This window comes from Hakea prostrata, chromosome 7 (genome assembly GCF_041222555.1).
Source record: "Hakea prostrata isolate BN-2017 chromosome 7, UWA_Hpros_2, whole genome shotgun sequence".
NCBI classification, from domain to species: domain Eukaryota; kingdom Viridiplantae; phylum Streptophyta; class Magnoliopsida; order Proteales; family Proteaceae; genus Hakea; species Hakea prostrata.
The window spans coordinates 8,037,678-8,056,977 of NC_142606.1; the positions used below are offsets into that span (position 1 = coordinate 8,037,678).

The 19,300-nt window shown below is 41.0% G+C and overlaps 1 protein-coding gene across 6 annotated transcripts in view; it reads left to right on the forward strand.

Annotated features, from left to right (window-relative positions):
• The first annotated feature begins 1,669 nt into the window (after positions 1 to 1,669).
• Positions 1,670 to 19,300, forward strand: part of LOC149009420 (protein ZINC INDUCED FACILITATOR-LIKE 1-like) — a 40,690-nt gene continuing 23,059 nt past the window's right edge. For 3 of the 6 annotated variants that reach the window (XM_089161007.1, XM_089161011.1, XM_089161013.1), the window contains exons 1-4: positions 1,670 to 2,397; positions 2,512 to 2,595; positions 2,679 to 2,859; positions 4,197 to 4,237. In XM_089161007.1, coding sequence (XP_089017133.1) covers positions 2,721 to 2,859; positions 4,197 to 4,237 — 180 coding nt within the window. In that variant the 5' untranslated portion in view covers positions 1,670 to 2,397; positions 2,512 to 2,595; positions 2,679 to 2,720. The other 3 variants (XM_089161008.1, XM_089161010.1, XM_089161012.1) reach the window with 3 other exon arrangements.

Below are 19,300 nucleotides of genomic sequence, written 5' to 3' on the forward strand. Positions count from 1 at the left end.
ATTAATATTTTTAAAAGTATTTACATAGTATTTTAATGGAGGGGGCATCTGCTTGGATACCTTATCATGCAACCTTCGGCCTGGATTGAAATTTTAGTCAAGACGAAATCTTGACCACTTGTTTTGCAATTAAACTTTACTTAGAAAATATAATGTATCGAAACGATGTATAATGAGTGGTAAGTTTTCCTCTTCACTCAAGTTTTTGAAATTGATTCGACATTATACATAATTATGCAGCACTAATGCAATTCACTATTTAGTGTGCGAAAGTGTCGTTCTTTTTTGGAATTTCATACTTTCCATTTTGTTTTCTTTCATTCTCCCCTTTTGATATACAACTTCCTTTTTATATTTTGTATACCCTCTCTCTCTTTTTCGTTTTTTGTTTTGCTTTTTTTCTTCTTTATTTTTTCTTTTTAAGAAATGTAAAAATCTCTTTTTTTGGTTTCTCCCCCTTCTCTTCGTCTTCTCTGTTGTGGCCGTCCTGTGTTGTCCGCCCTTTCCTCCCGTTGAGGGGTTACAAAACCCTAAATTGTTTTTTGTTTCCAAGTTCCAAGAGCTCTAATGGCAAGATTTTGATCACTGTTTTTGGATTTGTTTGGCCCTGCTTTTCGCTGTGGGTGCACATGCTGACATGCATTGGAAGCCAGTGGGCAACATACAGTACACCAGTGAATGCGGGAAAATTTTATTTACTTTGCTTCTCAAACCTCCCATCGCTTCCTTTAAAGGTCTCTTCTTCTTATCATCTCGCATCGGGTTTGCGTTCGCAAGCAAGAGCCAGCCAGAAGAACAAAAAGGGATAAACCCCGTCGTCATCACTCGTCAAATATGTTTCAACGCGCACCCAGTCTGGATGAGGATACGAGCTTAGCTGGTTTCGTCAACAACTGTCTACACTCTCGGAGCCTCATGTTAACTTACCTGTTTGCGGGATTGGATCGGGTGACTTGCGTCTCTGATAACTCTCGAGTTATGCTCTTCGTTGCTAAGTGGATCCGCGTTACTTGGTATTATGTAGGGGATGCGTTTTGGGTTTCTGATTTTGCTTTTGCACTAATCCTTTGCTCCTCGCAAAGGAAAAGCTATTGCAGGGAAGGTACAAAAGGCCAGTTCACATTCTTCATGTACCAAATTGGTTAACAGAAGACTTCGCCGGAGAGGAGGCGCCCTTGTGGTATTGAGCGGGGCTGCTCCTGCCCCTCGGTGAATTTTCTCCCGCCTGAGCAGTTGCCGATTTCTTGGCCGACGACGAAGAAGACGGAGAGAACGGGAGGTGTTAAGAGATTCCTTTCACCATCAAAAATGAGATTTTTCTTTGAATAAAAAAAAAAATTATTAAAAAGAAGAAAAAAAAACTAAAACAAATAAATCGGAAAGAAAAAAAGGGGGTTTTTTGTCGGAAAATTATCAATTCCGTTTCTGTTAGTTTGTCCTTATTTAATCATTTTTAAACCACAGGGAGTCTCGCAAAGTACTCGGACTTGACCTGACGCAGGGGGTCCATATGAAAATTACCCTTCTTTTTTTATGGTAGAAAGGATTTTCAATCAAATCGAGACAAAGCCCAAGAAAAGATGATAAGACACTCAAAAGATGCCCCTCAATCTAAAAAGGGATGGAAAGCAAAAGATGCCCCTCAATCTAAAAAGAGGCTGAGTTGGGAGTGAAAGAAAACAAAATTACAATTTTCAAAGTCTTATTTTGCTTAAGTTTTATGCATTTAATATGCAGGACTGTTCAACGGACAGTATAATCAGAATTCAGGTAGATCTTGATTGCTGAAGGTCCAAATATCGATCTCAACCATTGAAAATCAATGGTTGAGGGATGATGTTTCTGGAACATGTACTGCGCATTTAATGAGTAGGACACAAGCAGGTTCCAATGCCAGCCATTGCCGCCGTCGGAGGGTTGAGACAATAAATGCAAAAATTCTAAGAGAATAAGGTCGGTTCTAGTGTTCTACAAAAAAGAAAGCATCACCGAAAGAAAAAACATATCGATTGGAAAATTTGCATTAATCGCATGATTTTCCCCCATTTCTAACCTAGCAGAAGTAAATGACAATCTACGAAGTTACGGTGAAGGTGATGTCAATCCGTTTGTCGCTGACGTCTGGCATGCTCGGTTTCGTACTGCGTCGTCTGAGGCTGAGGTGTTCTGAGTGTACTCTCTAAGAACGAAATGCACAGGAGCATTTTCTTCTAGTTTTTGTTTTCCTTTTTCTTTAATAGATTTTTCTTTTTTCTTTTGGGGTGAAGATTTTCTTTAATAGAATCAATGTGATGGAAATTCTTAATGAGCCTTTTGCAGAGACTCAACGCCTTTGATTCGTTCATATAGTTTAAAACCGTGGGTTTTCTGGTGTTTACTCTCTCCCAAGTTGGGTTGGTAAGATCCATTGACCGACTCTGGAGTTTCTTTTTATTTTTTATTTTTTGAGATAATGTATGATAGATTCAATACGTTTATTAATCCTTTTCCTTATTGATGCTGATACCCAAGCCCGGGTTTTGGAGCTTCTGTGAGGATTCTTTAACCTGAAGCCTTCTTTTGCTGCTGTTGTTGCGGGGGATTTCCCTAGTGGAAGTATGTTCGTTTTGCGGTTTTGGGTTAAGAGGTGTGTCGTTTATTATTTCATGTATCAGAGTGAGACTTTGATTTTTGTGCAGAAACGTGAAGCTTCAGGCTGATATATTGTTTATCCATTGCCAATGGCGGAAGTTGAAGACGTATTGCTAAACAAGGTTTATTATGAGAATTGTCCGGGTTGTAAGGTGGACCGGCTTAAAGAGGCTAGAGGTGTTCCTCATAAAGAACTTTGTTTATTATTCGTTGTGTCGCTCTGTGCTGGTGAGTTCGTAAAAGTTACTATCCCACTTGTGAATGCTTTTGTTCTTTAGCTTAAATTTTAATTTACCTATTCCTTGTCTTTTTATTAATGCTTTTGTCATCTCTTTTAGCCATTTTTGCTGACATTAGAGTTTTAATATTTCTGCCTTCTTCTTCTGCCAAATAAGGATACTGTTCTATCAGTTTTGGTTGGATCAGTATGATCCTCAGTGGAAGCTTAGTTTTAAGTCTAGAAGGCTAATGGTGTTGGGGCAGTCTATTGGTCTGGAAACAAACCTTGGTTAGTTATATGATTTGACGGGTCTTTTATTTACTTAGGTTTTATTATAATGGTCCTAAGTTAGAAAAGCACACAAAGTGGGAGTGAAGTTGGTACACAATACTAGCTCCTTAACTTGTGTTTGAGTTAGATTAAAGCTGTTAAGATTCATTATGAGTCATTGATGTGAGGAATAGAGTATTTCTCTAGTTGATGGCCCCAAAGATCTTCTAGTAAGCATCACCACAAGGCAAATATGGGGTGTTACAGCGTGTGAATAGTATTTTGGCCTTTTCTTTTCTTCATAATTCGATCTACATCATAAATTGCTTCTGTCACAGATTTTCCTTGCATGGAACCAAATTGTTTGTTGATAATAGTATTTTCTTGTCTTAGGTGGGTTTCAATAACCCTTTCCCGTTATTTCACAGTATGACTCCTTAGTTTTATGCCTCTATGCTTATTACAGGGCAGAAGAATAAGTCAATTAAAATGAATGTATATGCATTAGAAATAAATACAAAATGAGAACCCATTGCATAATTATCTAATGTTATACATGGTTCATTACAAAGATATTGAGTGATCCGGCAAACAATCACAAAAAAAAGATGTTTTCTAGAAGTCACCCTTTGGAGTTGGAACTATTCAAATTAATGAAACGATAATGAAATTTGGTTCTAGTCTTATTCTACCTTTTATTGAAGTTAAAATTTTTTTTTTGTGCAAACTTTCAATCATTTTGTCTGAAATTTTAGAAATTGGTCACAATCCAATGGAAACTGAGTTTATCAATTTTGAATATGCTCCAGTTTTCTGAGGAACAGTTACTTGTCCATATAGTTTTTGGATTAACTGTGTACTAAACTATGCTTCAGAATGATTGAAGATTGTATACTGCACGGTATGCAATGTTTAAATGTTTGCCAAGTATTCTAGGTTAATGGATGTTCAGCAAATTATGTGTATATTAAGCCTGTTCTTTTCTTGATCACTATGTGACTATGCTTCTGAAACAGATTATTTTCCTTCATTTAGTTGCAACCTTAACTCCATGTATTGTGGTGTATATTTTCAGCTTTGCCGATATCATCTCTCTTCCCGTTCCTATACTTCATGGTATGTACATGTTAGAAGCTTCGCTTAATAATAGTTTAGCTATTTCTTCTAATATTTTTTTGCAACAGTTTCTTTTATTGTACATTGGTAGTTTTTTTGGATGACTAAATAAATATGTTAAAGAAAGGAAAACAAGAGTAGAAGGTCTTTAAGAAGAAGACCAAAAAGAAGAACTAAGACCCCAAGAGAAAACAATAAATCTGTTATTTGGGGTATCATCAACAGGGGGTTGGGAATAGCTACCAGTCTAGAAGAGACATCAAAATAGATGGCATTCCAAATTCTATCTAGAGCGAGATTTGGAGGACCATCTTCGAAGATTGCGCCCCACCAAAGGTGGTGGATCAAGGTACAAAACACTAGCTTACCGATCTAATTGCAGATGGAAGTACCGGGGGGGGGGGGGGGGGGGGGGGGGGGGGGGGGGGGGGGGGGGGGGGGGGGGGGGGGGGGGGGGGGGGGAGGGGGGGGGGGGGGGGGGGGGGGGGGGGGGGGGGGGGGGGGGGGGGGGGGGGGGGGGGGGGGGGGGGGGGGGGGGGGGGGGGGGGGGGAATGGCTTATTGATCCATGATCTCAAGCCCTTTATTTATAATTAAGTGGAAAGTAGAATATTACAAGGAATAGAATTCTATATGAATACAAACTCTAACTTAACTCCTATACAAACTCTTATTAGACTCCTAATAGATTCCAACACTCCCCCTCAAGTTGAGGCATAGATATTACTCATGCCTAACTTGCCTACAATAGGAAGGAAATCTCTTTCTTTCAATCCCTTAGTGAAAACATCTGCTAATTGGTCTTGGGATCTTACAAAAGGCATGCGAGATAAGCCCTTGTTCCAACTTTCCTTTGACAAAAAACTTGTCAATTTCAATGTGCTTAGTTCGATCATGTTGCCTTTGGATTATTAGCAATACTAATAGCAGCCTTGTTGTCACAATATAACATCATGGGGTTTGGAACTTGGACTCCAATATCTTGCGGCAAGCCTTTCAACCATAGTAGCTCACAAACTCCACGAACCATAGCCCTATATTCAGCTTACTAGATAAAGCTACCACATTACTGTTTCTTACTTCTCCAAGTAACTAGATTTCCTCCAATAAAGGTACGATAACACTGAAATTGACTTTACATCCGCGGAGATCCAGCCCGATCTGCATCGGTGTATGCTTCTACTTTTAGATTATCGGTGGGTGACAAAAGTATTCCTTTTCCGGGAGTTCCCTTCAAATCTTGTAGTATTACGATAACGGACCTTCATATGAGCTAAATATGGATCATGCATGAATTGACTCACTATACCTACGGCATAAGCAATGTCGGCACCGGTGTGAGACAAGTAGATAAGCTTCCCTACCAGCCTTTGGTATCTTCCTTTGTCCACTTGGTTCTCCCTCTTTTTCTTTAAGTTTAGCTCCGACTTCAATAGGGGTATCAACTACTTTACACCCCAACATTCCCACTTCGATAATAGATCTAGGACATACTTTCTTTGGGATAGGAATATACCTTTATTTGATCGAGCCACCTCAATCCCTAGGAAATCTTGTAACTTCCCTAGATCTTTAATTTCAAACTCTTTGCCAAGATAGTCCTTCAACTTTTGAATTTCTTCACCATCATTCCCCTGTGATGACAATATCGTCTACATAGACAATGAGAAGTGTGATGTTAGTACTTGACTTCTTGACAAATAGTGTATGATCAGCATTGCTTTGCTTGTACCCAATAGAAGTCATTGCCTTACGAAGGCGTCCAAACCAGCATCTAGGAGAGCTGTTTTAACCCATATATTGACCTCTTCAACCGACGGACTTTCCACTGCGGTATTGTCATCGGAAAAACCATGTGGGATTTCCATATAGACCTCTTCTGCTAACTCCCCATGTAAGAAGGCATTCTTTACGTCTAGTTGGTGCAAGTTCCGGTGTTTGTTCACGACTACGGACAACGAGAACTCGACGACGGTATTTAGTTTTGCAAGCCGGGGCAAAGGTCTCTGATAATCAATCCCATAGGTGCGGGTAAACCCCTTTGCAACTAGTCTAGCTTTCAACTTGTTGGTGATCCATCCATATTTTGTTTAACCACAAATACCCATTTGCAGCCCACTGGTTTTTTTCGGAGGAAGTGTAACCGGCTCCCAAGTGTCATTTTTCTTCATTGCCGCATTTCCTCTACCATAGCTTCCTTCCATCTCTTATCGGCATAGGCTTCCTGCCAACTTTTAGGAGCAGATCTGAGATGACGAGAGAGGATATAAAAGCACGGTAGGAGTCGGACAAAGAGTTATAAGAAACATATTTAGCTATGGGATGTTGAGTACAAGATCGACCCCTTTTCTAACAGCAATAGGAAGATCGGAAGAAGATACCTCGGTAGAATCGATTACGGAGCGGGGAGGCGAAGTGGTAACGTATCCCCTTTCTCCACCTGCTTTAGCCGGTTGTATTTCTTCCTCGATAAGTCTGCACCTCTTTATTTTGGTCAATCTGGTTTTGAAAGACCCCAACGGTGTGTCTCACGGGAGTGGTCTCCCCTTGGCTAGGTTCTTCACATGGTTCGAAATTGAAGGGGGAGGATTAGAGTCCTCGGGTATCTTGGCCGAAGTCTCCCCCTGGTCAGGAAACTCTTCTGGGACTCTTAAGTTGTGTTGGTGTGTGAAAGGAAGATCTAGAGTCGGAAAGAACACCTCTCCTCTAGGACTCTCCCCCTGGAGAGGTGTATAGTAAGGGCAAAACTCATGAAAAAGTACATCCATGGATACAATGGTTTTCTTGGAGGGAGGATGATAACATTTGTACCCTTTACGAGTAGCGGGAATACCCCAAAAATATGCGGCGTAGGCTGCGGGGAGTAACTTACTCTCGGTGAGTTTGTGATTACGGCATAACACACGCATCCAAAAACCTTTGGAGAAATAACAAAAGAAGAGGCTCCTTGAAGAATCTCATTAGGACATTTAAAACCAAGTATCCTACTGGGCATCCTATTCATAAGGTAAGAAGCAGTGAGAATAGCATCACTCCAGTACTGGTCAGGTACATTCATAGCAATCATAATAGAACGGGCTATCTCTAAGAGATGTCGATTCTTCCTTTCGGCCACCCCATTTTGGGCAGCCGTATCAACGCAACTAGTCTGATGTATTATGCCAGAGTCAGAGAGATATCTTTGAAATTCACCATCAATATACTACGTGCCATTGTCAACTGCGAAGGATCTTCACAGTGGCATTGAACTGAGTTTTAATCATATTATGAAAATCACGAAAACATCGGAAAACTTCATTTTTTTGTTTTAAAAGATAAATCCATGTAGAACGAGAGTGACAATCAATAAAAGTAACAAAGTACCTATGGCCAGTGATAGACACACGTCGGCAGGGACCCCACACATCAGTATGAATTAACATAAAAGGAATATTTTTTCTATTATGAAGAGAAGGTAAATAAGTAGAACGAGTTTGCTTCGCAAAAATGCAGGCTTCACAAAAAAAATCATCCTCATTACAAGAAGAAACTAAATCAGGAAATATTTTCTTAAGAGTTCCTAGAGGGGGGTGACCTAGCCTACGGTGCCACCGATGAAGGTCCGATATTACCGAATGGACTTGATTAGAAGATGTAGTCGGAAGCGATAGTGATCCTTCAATCGGCTTGAGCAAATAAAGTCCATTGTCTAGTTTACCACGTCCAATCTCCTTCCCCGTTACCGGATCTGAAAGACACAATAAGATGGGAAAAATGTCACTTTACAATTTAAGTCATGTGTAAGGCTGGCGATAGAGAGCAAGTTAGTAGAGAAAGAGGGAACATGTAAAACTTTAGACAAAGACGGGGATGGAGAATGTTGAATGGTCCCTTTTCCGGCAATGGAAGAATAGGAGCCATCGGCAATTCGAACTTTATCCTTTCCGAAGTTGGAGCATATTGTAAGAAAAAAGAGGATAAACCTGTCATATGATCTGTGGCTCCGGTATCAATAATCCAAGGAGTAGTAAGCGAAGAAACTTGGAAGCTTGTAAAAGTTTTACACGAAGTAGCAAGGTAGGAGTTGGTTTGATTAGTAGAGGAAGCGATGGTAGAGGCTGTACCGGCGGTAGAAGATTGCGAGAATACGTCGCAAAGAAGTTAACTCCTCCTGCGAGAGACCAACATCTACGAGAGGGTCTTTGTGGAAAGCTGTCTCGAGAGATATGAGCTTTCGATTTTCCTTTTTTTTGTGCTCTTTTTTTCTCAAAATCAGCGGGCTTCCCATGGAGTTTCCAACAATTTTCCTTAGTATGATAGGGTTTGTGACGGTGCTCACACTTGACAATCTCCTTAGCCGGATCAGATTTAGTGCGAGAACAGATCGTAAAGCTGATTTCTCCAAAATAGGAGTATGAAGCATGGCTAATCGACGACTTTCCTCACACTGAACAAGAGCATAAGACTGTTCTAGTGTAGGAAAGGAGAAACGACTTAAGACTTGTACTACGATCCGATCGTACTCCACGTTCAAACCTGCCAAGAAGTCATATACTCGAATCTTATCAATGTGCTTCTTATAAGTCGCCACATCATACTGGATTAGTGGGGTGATAATCCCCATAATGATCCAACTCTTGCCAAAGAGATCGCAACTCGGCATAATAGTGGGCCACGATCAGGTTCCTTTTGGGTAGTCTCATGAAGCTTCTTTCGTAGCTCATAAACACGTGCATCATTCCCCAACTGTCCATATGTTTCAGTAGTAGCCTTCCAGATTTGGGCAGCAGTATCAAGTAATAGATATCCACGGGCAATATTTGGAATCATGGAATTCAAGAGAAATGACATAATAAGAGAGTCATTCGAGATCCATTTTTCCTGGGAAACGCCTGTGGTAGAAGGTTTGATAGTGGTGCCCGTAATGTATCCAACAAGTCCTCTTCCAGCAATAGTTAAGTAAGCAGATCGTGACCAAATCAAATAATTTGTCCCATCAAATCTTACCGAAAGAGGATGAAAATTTGGGTAATGTTCAGGGCCGGTGGGAGCAGTAGTACCATCGATAGTTGCCATGTTGAAAAAATTGTCTGCAGTTCTTCAGTCACCTTGTGAAAAAAAACTAAAACGTCGCACAATGCAATACCCAAACAATGATATGATCAAATCTCCTTTTTCCCTTTTTTTCCCTCTTTTTTTTTTTTTTTTTTTTTTTTTTTTTGTCTAACAGAATAGTAGATTAGAAGAAAAATTATAATAATATGGTTCAGCCAAATATGTAATGGTTTGGTTTGGTTTGGTAAATTTGGTTTTAAAATATGATCTAAATTTGGTTTGGGAATTTGGAAAAAAAACCAAATCTGGTTCGGCCAAAGAGAATTAGGGAACAAATTATGGCTCAATGGGTTTTTTTGAAGGGCCAGCTTAACAAGGGAGACGGGATATAGAAAGGGTTACCTGGTTCGATGGTAGAGGCTGTGATCAGAATCGGAAGTAAAGGTGAAGGCGATGGTGGCTTCTCTTCTTCTCTTTCTTCTCTTCTTCTTTCCTTTTCTTCTTGGTCGAGCCCACTGTAGTGCAGAGAAAGAAATTGGTTGCGATGGATTTGTGAGGGTTTGCAATCGATGCAAACTCTAGCTGAAGCAGCAGCAGCAGCAGCAGCAGCAGCCACACCTGTGATTCTAATCGCAAGAAGCAGCTCAGCCACCTGTGATTCTAATCGCAAGAAGCAGCAGCAGGTTGTGGTTCTTCTTCTCTTCTTCTTTCCCTTTTTTCTGTGATTCTAATCGCAAGAAGCAGCAGCAGGTTGTGGTTCTTCTTCTCTTCTTCTTTCCCCTTTTTTTTTTCTCTGATCTTCGAGGTGGAACTGAAACAATAGTGCAGCGGTGCGATGGGTTTGAAAAGGAAAAAAATTCTGCCAAACGATGGTTGCAGAATTAGGTTGTAGAAGAACAAGAAAAAACTGCGAAGGGTTTTGGAGAAAAAAGGTAATCTGCTGTGGGTTAATGGGTTTGAAGAAATAGAAAAAATAGAAGAACAACCTAATCGAATTTAGGCTCTGATGCCATGTAGAAATACAATGTTTGGCAGAATGGCTTATTGATCCATGATCTCAAGCCCTTTATTTATAATTAAGTGGAAAGTAGAATATTACAAGGAATAGAATTCTATATGAATACAAACTCTAACTTAACTCCTATACAAACTCTTATTAGACTCCTAATAACCCACAACAACACACCCCCCCCCCCCCCCGGGGGGGGGTTGTTGTGGGGATTCAACCCCACCCCCCCCCCGGAGGAGGAGGTGTTGGGGGGGGGGGCCCCCCCCACACACCATACTAAAACAAAAAAAATAAAGTTAACAATTGTCATCCAAGTGGAAGGGCATTCGGTAACACAAAGGAAAGAAGAAGGAAGGAAAAATTGGGTATTAACTCTGATAAAATTGTAAGCAGTAAAATTATAGAGAATAATGAAAAGAATGAGAAGAGAGAAGAATAATGGAGTCAGAATGGTCAGTCCTTTTTGCCTTTTTACTGGTTAGAGAAGGAATCTGCCCTGGGTCATGCTTTGATAGCCCTGGGTCATGCTTTGATACCACATACTAAACTTAATAGGTGAGGTAGAGCTAAAAATAGGAGAGATACCACATAGTAAACCTCAATAGGTGAGGTAGAACTAAAAATAGGAGAGACAAATGTAGAAGAAGCGATCCCACATAGAGAAGGAGCAGCCCTATAATTCCTGACTAAGTGCTTAATTCCATCCCTGCCCTATCACCTCTTCTTCTACACTCACCTTCGTAGTGCTTCTTCCCCTTCCCTCTTGCCTGTGGCAACACCCCCATTCCCAAAACCCTAATTCATTAATCCCAACCCCCCTTGCTTCCAATCCCTATGGCAGCCTCTCTACACTTCCCCACCCCTGTTCCATGGTTGTCAAAGCATCTGCCTAGGCACGCCTAGGCGGCAAGGGGTTTTTTCAATTGCCTTGTTTTGATCCGCTTTGTTAACATGCAGTTTTTTTGCCGCTTTTTCACTTAATTGCTACCACTTTGTCACCTTGTGCACCTTTTTGCTGCCTAGACGCCAAAGCGGTCGCCTTTTTGACATTTTGTACATAATAATATTTTTTCTCAATTTTTTTAAAAATCAAAATTTAGTTTCTATAAAGCCGTATACGAACTTAACAGTTAGTCATTTCAGAATTGGGAATCAATGAATCATTAAATGGATAATACACTTATTTGGCATCACATTATCATAGAGGTAAGTAAAAATTTAAAATTACTACTTTCATTTTCATACTTACAATTTGATATAGTTTATAGCCATATGTTATGATGCTTGATGAGATTAACTTATGCTTTTGTTCTTTTTTGAATAATCTATCATAATTATGATTCTTGAATGCTTTTTTTTTTTAGATGAATGTGATTATTGAATGTTTGTTTAGCTTATAATAGAAATTTATTAGCTAAAAAGTAGTCGTATTGAAAAAAATTTAACCTAACCGCTTTGGTCGCCTTATTGCCTGCCGCCTAGGCGGAGCCCCAAACACTTTGGTCGCCTTGCTGTCTTGACAACCTTGCCCTATTCCCTCAACCCCTTCCATTCTCAGCCATAAACCCTTCTTCCCCAGCCCGTCTTTTCAATTTTCTTCTTCTTTCTTCTCTTTTCTTTTGTGGCTCTGAGGATTTCTCTAGATTTACCACCCTTTCCTACCCCCTTAGGAATCTAATTACCCTTCCCTTCCCTTCCCCTACCCTCTATCCCAAGTGCAGTACCTTTCCTTCACTCAAACCCCTAGGAAACCTAAACTCCATCTTCTTCACCAAACCCCAGAAACCCTAACCCTACTCTCATTCATAACTTTCTAATCCTACATCCAAACCCCAGTTCCTTTTAGAATCACCCCTCACTGACCCCTAATCGTAACCTTAGCCATCTCCCTAGAACCCCTAATTCCTATCAAACCATAAATTTCAAAACCTTAAACCTTAAGATCCAATTCTTAATCTAAAACTCCAGCAAGGTTCAGGCTTGAATTTCAATCAACCCTAATTTCCAGCCATAGCCAAAACTAGTCTTACTCTTACCCCATTCGCAACCCTAGGACCCCCTGTTCAGCCTTAATCCATACCCTAAATTTACTGCTATTTCAATTGAATAAGATCCTGAAGATAAACCCTAGATTTGGAGTTCTTATCAATTACTAAACTCTAGATCTTTGCTTTACATCACCATTACTAAAAAAAGAAAAAGATGATTAGATACCCATTGAAATAATTATTTATGCTTCTAATATGTTTTGGCTTTTCCTTCTCAAGTAAGAGTGTATATGTTGTGAATGCCATCTTTAAAGCATAGTTCAAATTTCAACTGAGAGGGACCAACATTTTTTCCAATCTTGGTTTCCCAAGAAACCGAGACAAAATCATGGGTTATTTTTTGAAGTCCTAGGTTTCTACAAGTTTCAGTAGTTTTGACCAATATTTCAAAATCTCTAGTTTCAACCTATATTTGCCAAATGCCAAGTTATAACTTAAAACCAATTTCAACCAGCCAAATTTTAGCAGTTTCGACTAGTTTTGACAAGTTTCGACCAGTTTTGACCAGCCCGTTGTATGTCAATTTTTAACCCAATATTTCCCTGGTTTTGACCCATCTTGGCCATATCTTGATTCTGGGTGGCTGAACCGGCCTAAAAGTGAGATCATAATCCTTGCTTCAAAGACAATATGGAAAACAGAGATCAGGATATTGCCTAGGCAAGAGCATCCTCAACCTGGTTGCTAGAATTCAAGAAGTTGATATCTTCCTACCCACAATAGGTTTCTTGATATCATTACTATCTATTCAATATGCTTGCTGTTTTCTTGGGAAAACAGAATAACGGCAATATTTATTGCTGCTTGATTGTTGCAAATGATGTTCATAGGCTTATTAATGAGTATACCAAGTCCCCTGATACCCTTCAATCATACTAGATTACTAGTTCACAGTATGTATTAGCCATAGCCCTGTATTTTGCTTCTAATTCTTTTGTGGGCAAAACGAAAATTCAAGGAAGAGAAAACAGGAAACCCCTAAAATCACCCTTTGGGGGGGGGGGAGGTGAGACCTTAAGAGACAACAATATGCCGTTCCTGGTGGAGTTATCACATTTAGCAAAGATCCAAGTAGCCATTGCCCCGTATTTTGCTTCTAAATTTTTTGGGGGCAAAACAAAAATTCAAGGAAGAGAAAACAGGAAACCCCTAAAATCATCCCCCTGCCGGGGGGAGGGGGGGGGAGGTGAAGCTTTAAGAGACAACAACATGCTGTTCCTTGTGGAGTTATCACATTTAGCAAAGATCCTTGACACTTCGGTTTTGACCTCAAAGATGAGGGAGTCCCAGAGGAAAAGAAGGCTTTCAAAACAGAGGATTTTTTTGGACACTTTGTTCCATCAAGTCCCAGAGACACCCACTTCAAAATCAAACTTTCCCGCCACATATGGATGTCCTTGTTGGCAAAAATGATATCCGCCCAATCCATTCTCCCGAAAGGGGGGAATTCTTCTTCATCTAGGCCAAACTAAACCAGCAGCCCTTGCAAATTGGAGAGAGGGGAAAAGCAAGTGATGATCGATATCTTCAGAGCATATGGACAGAGATAACATGATGCAGTGGATCATCTTTCCGCTGGACCAGCCCTAGGCCTAGTCGCCTAGCCTTGCATGCTCTTTGGAAAGTAGGGCCACAGGGCAACAACTTCAACAACTTCTGTTATGTAGCTATAAAGTCCAAAGAGTCTTTTCATATTTCCTAGGTTTAAGACATTATAAGGTTCTTGTGTTGTATCAAAATTTCCATCTCTACATAATGCAAGTCGTGTCTGCTCCCAAAGGTAACCATGAGTTGAAAAGAAACTTTTCTCTCTTTCAGAACTTGCTTGTGAGAGAAAAGCTTCCATTGTGATCTTGGTGGGACTCTTGACGGTTGAGCAACTACTGGGACTCAAGGCTGCCATTTATGCATCTTCATCTATCATCACCCACATTATCTCCATCGTCTACTCCGTGCAGATCCTCCTTCCAGTCCTTCGACCTCCATCGTAGTTCATACCTACCTCTAACATAATCAAACTGGATTTATATCAGAACCCTCTTCCAGAATTTATCTTGGCTTGCTTACCCGCTCTGGTTTGCATGATGATAGGCTGGGGAGACTGGAATCTGTGGGAATGAGGAAGGTCAGTGTTGGGAGTCAGTTACAGATGGCCGGCTAATAAGAGAAGCTATGGTGTAAGACTAGATTAAAAGGGATCTACTAAGGCCCAACAAACCAGGACCTTGTATGAACCAGCTAAGTTCGAAACAGAATAGGGTTTGGGTCCATTTTGAGGATTAGGACTAGAAAGTTAGGTTTTGATCGTATAAATATAACCAGTAAGTGATGTAGAGTTTTGACTTTTTGATGAATAAAGATTATCCCCAAAAGGGAGGAAAAGAGATGTACAGAAGAAAAGAGAGGAGGGGGAAAACCCTGCAGCCTTCAAGAAGACGATTTGAGGGGAGAACTCAGACCCCAGGTAACAACAATGAGCTTGTTCTTCAGGTATCCATAACAAGGGGTGGGGAACCATCTGAAGCCTAGCGGAAACATCAAAACAGAGGGCTTTCCAAATCAACTCTAGAGATTTGGAAGTCCATCTCCTGAGGTTACGCTTCCACCACAAGTGGCGGACAAATGCACCGAAGACTAGCTTACCAATGTAGTCACAAATAGAATTGCCTGCAAAGGACCTCAGGATCCAAGACCAATTGCGAGCGAAGCCAAAAGAGCTTCTAGAGTGAGGCCAAGTGGAGGAGAGAGCTTTCTCACAAAGGGAGTAGGAGATTGATTTAGAATTTATCAGTTAAAGTCTGGGTTTCTTGGATAGGATTTGTATGATGAATTTGGTGTTTCAGCAAAATCGAAAAAGTGACCCAAAAAAAAAGAAAAAAGAAAAAGAAATTCTAGGATTTGGTTTGTCTGATTACCAAACTTGAATAGTTTTGTTAGGACGGTATGAGATGTGATCAAAATATTGTGAGGCTTGAGTGGCTCGAAACTAATTTGGGTTTTGTGGAATTAGCAAGTTAGGGATGGATTTGAAAGTTTAGGAATTCTGCTGGTCAGATGTTCACAAACTTTGGGTTGAAGGTCAAGGGGCTGGAGTGGGTCTTGTTTTAGAGATATGGGGGGGGGGGGGATTTGATGGCTGGATGTGAAGAAAGTCCAAAACTAATGAAAATAGAAACTTAGGAATGATATTAGAACGCTTAGGACTTTTGATGGTGGGTTGAGGCTGCAGTACGATCGAGTGTTGCTGGTGGTCTGGGGTTTATGTTTACCGGTTATGGAATTATTCTAATGGTGGAATTGTACTATGGAGGTGTTAGAGTGAGAGGGGTTTGTGGAAAACGAAAATTGAAAAGGGATGCTAGGGTTTGGGAAATTAGAGTATTAGGGAAAGAAAATCAAGTAATTGGATCAATACATACTTGCAGGTTCAAGAATAGCAGCCAATTAATGGATTGTATTGCTTACAGTTGTTTCTGAAACTTGAACATTGAAGAAGATCTTCAACCTATTTGAAGAGAAGCTCGAACTAGAGCATCTCAGGCCCTTTCCCGCCACAGGTAGTCAATTGGTTCCACACCACCTTAACATAGTTTAGATCCAACACTAAAATAAAATGAGCTCACTTCCTGATCTTCTTATGTCTTGATAAGCTCCCTTTCCCACTCAGCAGTAAATGATTTGGAATTGAAAGAAATGCAACAACAAAGAAAACGAAGTCTGGATTACCTAGAGTCCCGGGCTCCCCAGCAGTAACCTGCTGCCTAACACAATTAGTCTTCTTCCTTGATGCCCATTCTGTCCCCTCTTGGCCCCAAAACAGCCTTTTCAATCTCCCATAACTGATTGCATAACTGCCCCAGCCTCAGCCCTCCACCTGTCCCTTAATTCCCTTTTATTCTGATGTGTGTATTACACTTATTCATTCTGGTTGCTGGTGTTATAACTATCCAGCAGGTGTCCCACGAGCATAGACTCGTGTGACAAGAGGCTCATCATGTCTGTTGGTGCATCTTCTCTCTTCCAAGTCCATCACCAAAGCCACTGCTTTTCTTTGGAAGGGTAAAGAAGTCTCTAGATTCCTTCACCCTATGAGTTTGTCCATCTGTCTCCCCACTTTAAGGGAGGCCTCGACATTTATAGGATTCAAAACTACAACAACGTTAGCCTTCTCAAGCTCATCTGGAAAATCTCCTTTGACGAAGATTTGGTATAGGTGAGTTTATTCCTACCTTCCCGTGTCTGACTCCATTTGAACTGTTCGGATGCCTTGCAACCTTCTTAGATTTGGAGGAAACTCTTCTTTTCTGTCAGGTCCTCCATCTATTCCTGGTTGTTTTCCTGGCACCCATGGGTATTACCCTTGGGTACCATATCTCTTATGAATCTGAGACTCCAAAAGCTACCCTCTTCTCCTCCTTCATCACCCATGGTTTATACTTTATAGTCCTCTCCCTCACCCTTCCTTCTTTCCCCCCCTGGCTCTCACAAGGAGGAAGAAGACAGCAAAATAATTGGAATCTGAATTTGGTTCCCTCGATCCCTTTATTTATAGCATGACCATAAGGCCTAAATCCTATGTAGCTTAGGAGTTGCACTCCTAGGCTGAGTCTAAACAGGTCTGAAACAAACCAGAATCTCCTACTGTGATGTAGCCGCAAGTTAAGAAAGTGAAACAGAGAGACACAGGAATGAGGAGAAGAAGAAAGGGGCAGAGACGATTCTGCGGTGGTGTCGTCTCTGCCCTCTAATGACTTTATTTATAGCTGAAAAATACAGATCTAAAACTGTCCCAACATCAGTGGGAATCCAACATACCAATTCTAAATATATTCCAAAAATAAAAAACTGATTCTCTAGGATTCTAAAGACAATTCCCAAAAAGGAAAGTAAATATAAACTAAATATATTGGGGAAAAAGTAACTTTCTAATTCTGTGGAACATCCAATACTTTCCAAACTGTAATTACTTTTCCCCAAAGTCATAACTTTCCATTTAGAGAGAGCTTGCACTCCAAGGAACCGCGATTTGGTTTCTAGACTTCCAAAACTCATCATGACTTGCTCCCCAAGCAACTATTAGGCTATCGCAACAAGGTCGTTCCTCGAAAAACTTTGGAGGGTGAACTACCTAGAATTATATTAAAGAAAAACCTAAATTTAAAAAGATTCCCTTCTCTAGCGTGGGAATATTTGTTACTTAAATTGAATCTCTTGTTCAAACCAGTGAAGCCGGATCAACCTTACAACATAAAAATAAACTAAGATTCGCTCCTCTAGCTACGAATATTCATATTACTTAGATTTGACCATTTGTTCAAACAAGCAAAGCTAGTCAATCTTAGAACATGAAAATATGCTAAGTTTAAGAGCTAAATTCATTTGCCACCTAATTACCCCTACGTTAGTCCCTTAAAAGTGGCCTGTTACATAGGGAACCCATGGCATCAAAGGCCTAAGATGTGTATATAACCCTATACTTATTTTTAAGAAAAGAAGCCTAATTTGGTGATGAATCTGCATTTGGGAGAGAATACGCTCTGTTTCTGATGAGATCCCAAGGTCAACTTAGGGTCGAACACCTGTGGAAAGATGGAGACCAAGTGACAAAATCACCTGAACTTGGTGTCTAATGATGCAGAGCAAGGCACTCCAAATATTGGATGACGATAGAGGAGAGGGACTATGCAGTTCTGGAAATAATGGCTGCAACAAAAGTATACTTTTTTTTGGATGAATAAATAATTATATTAAACAAACAACGGACTACAAAGACAAATTCAAGCGAGAAGGATCAGGGAGAAGGGGTGATTTGGGAGTTGAGGCCCCAGGAGACAACAATAAGCCTGTTCCTTGGGGAATCAACAACCGGGGGATGGGGAATGCTAATGAGTCTTGCCAATACATCAAAATAAATAGCGTTCCAAATCGAGTCGAGAGAGCGGGATTTAGAAGTCCAACGCCTTAGATTCCGCTCCCACCAGAGGTGATGGATCGATGCACCATATACAAGCTTACCTACCCGATCACAAATAGAGGAGCCTGTGAAATTACTCAAAATCCAAAACCAGTCACGATCAAACCCAAATGAACGGCGGGAGCGGGGCCAAATGAAAGCAAGGGCTTTTCTCCAGAGGGAACTAGAGAAGGGGCAAGAGAAAAATAAATGCTCAATGTCCTCGGTTCCGGTCCAGCAAAGGATACATTTTGGGTTCATAGGGATATGATGGGAGATAAGGAAGGCCTGGGTTGGGAGGGCATGGTTTAGGGCTCTCCAAAGGGTGAGGGCGTGTCGGGGAATATGACCAGGGAACCAGACAAGGGAAGGCCAAGGGGGGGAAAGGGAAGGGGCACGAACCAGGTTCCAAGCAGAGGCCGAGGTAAAGGATTTAGAGGTTGAAGGGAGCCAAACTAAAGAGTCATGAGCGGAGGGGATAATAGGCAGAAGGGAATTCCAGACTTGTGTGAGGCTAGGGTGGGGGATAGGGGTCCAAGAACCATCGGAGATGAAGTCCGATAAAAGGGAAGACTTAGGGATGTGGGAGTCATAGACGCTACGGGCGGGAAAAAAGAGAGGGAGAATACCCATCGGATGCCACGGATCTAGCCAGAACTTTGTGGAGAGGCCAGAGAAAATTTGAATGGTGATGGCAGGGAGAGCACAGGGTCTGAGGAGAAGAAGTTTCCTCCAGATCCAGGAAGGGTTGGAAGGGATAGGGACAGACCAGAAAGAGTCGGATTTAAGGAGGTAGGAGTAGACCCAATTGACCCAGATGGAATCATGTTTGGAAACAATTTTCCAAATGAGACGAAGTAGAGCGGCAGAATTGACATCATGGATTCTACGGATTCCAAGGCCCCCCTCAGATTTAGGCCGACGGATATTGGACCAGCTGATGGGGCGGAGGAATCGCGAGTATTCCTAGCCTTTCCAGAGAAAGGCACAGAAGATGGACTCCATCTCCAAAGAGATAGA